Raw genomic sequence first — 5,972 nt, forward strand, 5'->3', positions numbered from 1 at the left:
AAAACATATGCTTATTTAAAAGTGCAAATAAATATCTCTAAAATCAGTGTTTATTTCAAAAGATGCCAGCCAAATATTAACAAGAAAGTGTGCAGAAATAAGAAAACACCAATGCCACAATCATCTGTAAAGCGGGTAATAAATTCTTTCATAACAATATATTTATTCTCACATAGGTCAATTTTTCATTAAAACTTGTTCCCTCACACCACATAGAAAAGAGAAGTTAACATGGCTATTTTTGTTTAAAAATGAAAAATTATGTTTGATTTTATGGACATACCAGACCTATAACATCTTCCACTGCACAGCTCTTCTGGCCCCTGTGGTATATTATGGAGCCCATGTTCGCTAGTACTCATCTACAAAGAGTTATTCCAGTTAACTCCTAGGTGTATGCTCTTACTCCAGACTCCACTGTCAGCATATGCACTTGACAAGCAAGTCCTGCAGCAAAGAACCTGCAGTGCTCACCTTTTTCCTGCTTTTCTATGCTACTCTCTTCCTCCGTGATTTATTTTTACCTTTGCGCTGGCAGTTAAGCCTGCTTGTAACCACGAAACAGGCAGCAGCAAACTCATTCCCAAACACCCCTAGAAGATGGATAACCTGCCATCCCGGCTGTCAAACCCGACCAGCCAAGGCACTTGTGTCTCTTCTTCGTTCCACTTTTGGGAAGGCAACACCACCACAACTCCCCTCCTTTCCCATGCAAAAGCAAAGTGACACGCACCAGCGCAGCTCAGGTTAGTCCAACACAATCCAGCTTTTCTGGACCATCTGCAAGGTGGGGAAAGGTGTCTGCCAGAAATTGCAGCCAGTCCCCGAGAATGCAGCCTTTCCCTGCTGCACTTCGCTTCTGCCAAGGTTATGTTCTCCCCGGCTCTGTTTGCCTGGGGACTGCTGAGGAGAAGCTGGCTCTCTAGAGCTTGCTCAGTGCACTTTCTATCTGTGCAGTTGGCAGAGGACAACAATTCAGATTTCTGCATTAAGATGAGCACTACGCTGAAAGGCAACAACTTGGGAAACTGGGAGCACAGGCTCTATAGACCTGCCCACCTTGCTCCATGTGCTATCAGACTGCAGCACCTATTTGTACCTGGATTTGCATCTTCATCACTAGGATTCAGCAGATCCCTGTGCAGGAAAGAATTTGAAGCCAATGCCTGCTGTCCAGCTCTCTAAAGCAAGGTCTCCTTCCTTCCCCATACCACCAGGTCCCTAAGGACTCACCACACTTGGAGGTTCAACTCCTGAGGACCCTGGTTTTCCCTTGTGAGGCTCCAGGGCTGTGAAGGGTGGCCAAGCCCGGCACAGCCTCAGACCAGCCCTGCTGAAAGAACAGCACACAACTCACTGCTGCGTCTCAGGGTCCATGTGCCATCTCTTGTCAGCATCCCAGTCCCTGGGTCACCTCAGTCCCCCAACATTCCCACCCAGTCACCCACCCACAGCGACTTCTCTGCAGAAACAGGGAAAGTATTCACAGGAAGAAAAGAGAAATCCCCTTGAAAGCAGCCTCTGCTCCTATGCAGAATCCTCCCTGCTGGCAGCCACATCCATATCCTATCCCAGTACCACACTGGGTGAGTGGATTTGTCTCTGGTCTCCACAGGGACTATCAGCCCGGATTCTCCTACCTTGTGCTGTCTTTAGTTCCCTATCAAATGTTGCACTCTGGTGGGCTGTGGTAAATTACCCATTAGAGAAGAACACGGAGGATTTGGGAATATCGTGAAAGCAGAGAGACGCCCATTGTGCGTGGCAGCATTCTGGGAAAGTGGAAATTAGGAAGGGGAGGGTGGAGTCTCTAGGTAGGGCTCCAATCCTTCCTGTGAGCAATGGCACAACACATTTCTATAACCACTTAACATCCTGCCAACGCAGAGATGCAATTTGCTAGTTCCATGTACTCGAGATAAGCAAAGAGAAAATTCCGTCCCCTTTTAAGTCAGCGTCCTTGAGTTCAAACCCCACCACCACCATCTGCAAACACCATAACTACCTTAGTGTGGGCTGTAATGACAGATGCATTGATATTTTACAAAGCTGCCTCCTGTAGAACTTTTATAAGACACTAAATGACACTGCAAGCCTCAATTCTGAGCACAGAGAAAAGTTCATTTCAGAGAAGGAGACAAAGAAAGAACATTAAAGAAAACATTTCTTTGCTAGCTAACCCAAACAACTCTGAACATCAAGCTCTTCCCTCAATAATGATTGCACTACGGGCAAATAACAGCTCTGTGAACTGCCATATTCCTCACCCTGTCCCCATTATTCTAACAGCCTAAAGAGCAATGTGTCTTCCTTCTCCATCCCCCATGGTATCAGCTATCCACTTAATGAAAGCAGCAAATTACTGCTTATAAACTCAGCTGCTGCTGCTGGGAAATTTGCAAAGACTCAGGACTGCAGTGAGCTCACAAATCAGTGTCAGCATTTCAGGGCCACATGCCACCCCAGCAAACGGGTATCTCTGCTTCCAGGAGAGCGCAGCCATGGTCAGTGCTGACAGCACGACAGGCTGCACATACAAGACTATGGACCTGTGTGCACAGAACGAGCATTTACTGAGACGACGACTCTGTCCCAGTCAGACCAAGCAGGGCAGAGGATGAGTATGTTACTGTTTTATAGGCTGAGAATAAAAAAAAAATATAAAATTTGGCAGGTACTTAATTTGACAAGTCTCCCATAGTGCCTGCGAGGTAGTTAAATGCTAATAACCACAACGGCCTGACAGGGAAAACTGAGGCACTTCAAGGTGAGGTAATTTGTCCAAAGTCACAGTGAGAATCCCTAGCAGAGCAAGAAATGCTGCACTGGGCTTTTGGCTCCTACTTAGCTCTGAACACTGAGCTCAGATCATTTCCAGACTTAAATGTCAGAGGCAGTGCAGGCCACGGATTTCCCAGAAGGTTAGAGGAGTCCGTCAGAGATGAAGCTGCTGCTGGCAACAAAAAAACATGGACATTGTATTGGAAAATCCAGGCTGTTAGGGCCACGCAGACAAGAGAGGAGGGACACTGGGAAGGCATCACCCAAGCAGAGCTTCATAATCCACATACCACACCAGCTGGCCAGAGCTGGGGCTGACACCCGAGATTGGCCATTTCTTTGGCTCGTGGCCCACTCTGCTGAGCAGGGTAGTGATGTCATGCTTGCCCTTCCCCAAAACCAGGACAAACACCTGCCTGGCCTTGTTGATGAGAGGTAGGCTGAGGCTCATCCTCTGGTGAGGTTTGACAGGGCTTTCAGTCAGCACCACAGTCTGAGCTCCTTCCAAGCCGTTTTCAGATCGGGGGAAGAGCGACGCAGTGTGCCCATCAGTGCCCACTCCCAGCAGCACCAGGTCAAAGCTGGCATTGGCCACCAGGGCCATGATCTCCTTGGCATAGAGCTCTGTGCCTCTGTCCTCTTCCACACAGAGCCGCTGGTTCAGGTGCACAGGCATGGGGTGGATATTGAAGTAGGGCACCCTGATGCTCTGGAGGAGGTGGTTGTGCAAGCTGAAGAAGTTGGACTCGGTGTCAGTGAGACGGACACAGCGCTCATCTACCAGCCAGATGTGTGTGTGCTTCCATGGGAAGGCGTAATGGTGCCTTGCCAGCCGCTGGAATAGGACCACTGGGCTTGAGCCCCCTGAGAAGGCCAAGTGGAACTGCCCAGCACGTGCCACAGTCCTGCTTGCTGTCTTCTCGATGTCAGAAGCCAGCTGGGAGATCAGGTCCTCAGACCATGCTGAGACCAGGGGACTTTGCCGAAATTTGGACTGGATTGACTTGAAATCACTTGGCATCAGCCTGCTGGGGTTATCTGCCAGCGTGAACGCCACTTCCCCGCTCACCATTTCAAAGTCTAAGAGGTGCTGGTTTTCTACCCCTCCAGGGTAGAGGCGCAGGGGCTGGTTGGTAATACTTTCCAGCAGTGGTGTCCAGAATCCCCAGGAGGCCAACAGGTTCTCGGTGGTAATGAAGAAGTCCTTCCGGCCATGGTAGATGTTGGACATGAGGACAGAATACGCATCTCTCTCTTTCACAGGGCTGTACACATAGTAATCAGACAGCGGTTGTCCAAAAATGTGCAGACCTGGCTGACCCATTGCTTCTCTCCAGCTGTCTTCGGGCATGACAGGCCTGAAAAGGTTCCTGCTCACAAGCACCGCGGGGGTGTTGAGTGCACCGTGCCCAATGTAGAAGATGATCTGCTTGGCTTTACATTGGCTGTGCCCTGCATCCCTCAGAGTCTCCCTCTGAGTGCAGTAGGCGTGATTCTTGAAGAGAACACGGACGTAACCTACCCGTTCATCCAGAGCTTTCCCAGAAGTGAGGAGGAATGGGACTCCTTCCCAACGCAAGCTGTCACTGTGAATTAGCACACCTGAAATGAGAGTGATCTCGGCTACCATTCTCTCTCCTTAGCTCCCACAAATCTGGGCATCATCTCTTACTCTACATTCAGCCCTTTCACCACATCACTGGCTTAGCTGCTCTCCAGCTACTCTGCTGTGCATCCTCCCAGGTATCCTACTTGATGAACCTCCTTTCATCTTCCAGGAAACCAGTTTCTGAGCATGAATATCATTCAGAAGACACAGCATGGCCAGAGATGGCCTTTGTGGTCTACTAACTACAGAGAACTGCCAGTGCTTTAGCCCTCACATGCAGAGAGTAACTCGATTTTATGTAAAGGCAAAGGAGTCTGCAGGTCATTTCTAAAAATAACACAGAGATCTTATAAAGAGTAATGGGACTTAGCTCTTACGCAATGCTTCCCATTTACTGGATCATTAGTTAACTAACATGACAACAGCATTATCTCATCACAGCTGCCAGTTACCTGCCATTAGATGCCTGGAGACATCTCAGTGTTAGCAGAGAGGTCCAGAGTCAGGGAGATGGCATCAGCATGCAAGTACTCACATCTCCTGCTCTCCTCAACTCCAAACCATCCTCCTGTCCAGGGCCCAGGCCAAGCTCTCACCTGCAAAGGTTGGTGTTGTGCTGATGTAGTCTTGTGTCTTCTGCAGCTCCTCCTGTACTTGGCTGGCATATGCCTGATACTGACCCAGCACAGCACTGCTTTTCTCCAGGCGCCGCAAGGACTGGAAGGTCCTCAGCTTGCACTGCAAAACCTCATCGGTCCTGCTTAAGTTGGCTGGGAGCTCCATGATCAGGAACATCAGGGCCTCTGTGAGGTGGTTCTGCAGCACGTCCCGGATGACTCCATACTGCTCGTAAAAGCTGGTGCGGCCTGAGGACAAAGAGGAGGTAAGTTGCTAGTCTGGCTGGATAAGGCTTTAAGCAACCTGACTAGTGAAAGATGTCCCTGCTCATGGCAGGGCAGTTGGACTAGATAATCTTCAAAAGTGCCTTTCAACCCAAACAGTTCTACAATTCTAGGATTCTAAGCGTTTCCTCTTCCCTCCAGTGGGGCTTCCAAAATGTCTCTGCTACTAAAATAAAGGTAAAAGGCTCCCATGGACCTGCTTGTCCTCCACAGAGCCAGACATAATCTTCCTTTTGGGTGCTTAGCCCAACAGGAGTATTGCTCTTGCCTGACACTTCCAGAGCGCACAGGGCAGAGGGCAGCTTTGCTTTCTTGGACTGATTGTGCTTTCAGAAGCTGCGGCCAGTGACCAGCAGCAATACCCAACTCAAACATTTCACAGAAAGCTCGATGCAGAGTCCCTGTATAACTCTTGCCCTGACACTCCTGTCCCACAGGTCACAGCACCTGGGCCCAGAACTCCACACGAGGTGCAGTTCTACTCAAAAGCTTTGACACAGTAGCTGGAAAGTGGGGTCAGAGCCGGAGCCCCAGCAGCTCTACACGTACACACCAGGTCCACGAAACTGCTGAAGCTGGGCCTGGCAATGAGTGCTGCTCTTCACTGCCTCTTTAACCCCGGTTTTCATGTCCTCAGAAGGCTCTGGCTGAGCCATGTCCTTGAGAGACAAAATTTCTCG

General features: G+C 49.5%; 1 protein-coding gene across 1 annotated transcript in view; it reads right to left on the reverse strand.

The window, feature by feature from the left end:
* Nucleotides 1-3,040: 3,040 nt before the first annotated feature.
* Nucleotides 3,041-5,972, reverse strand: part of LOC104273490 (GDH/6PGL endoplasmic bifunctional protein-like) — a 6,271-nt gene continuing 3,339 nt past the window's right edge. The window contains 2 exon segments of the mRNA XM_009868835.1: nucleotides 3,041-4,383; nucleotides 4,987-5,256. Of these exon segments, the coding sequence (XP_009867137.1) occupies nucleotides 3,041-4,383; nucleotides 4,987-5,256 (1,613 nt within the window).

Source organism: Apaloderma vittatum, unplaced genomic scaffold (genome assembly GCF_000703405.1).
Source record: "Apaloderma vittatum isolate BGI_N311 unplaced genomic scaffold, ASM70340v1 scaffold19514, whole genome shotgun sequence".
Lineage (NCBI taxonomy): Eukaryota > Metazoa > Chordata > Aves > Trogoniformes > Trogonidae > Apaloderma > Apaloderma vittatum.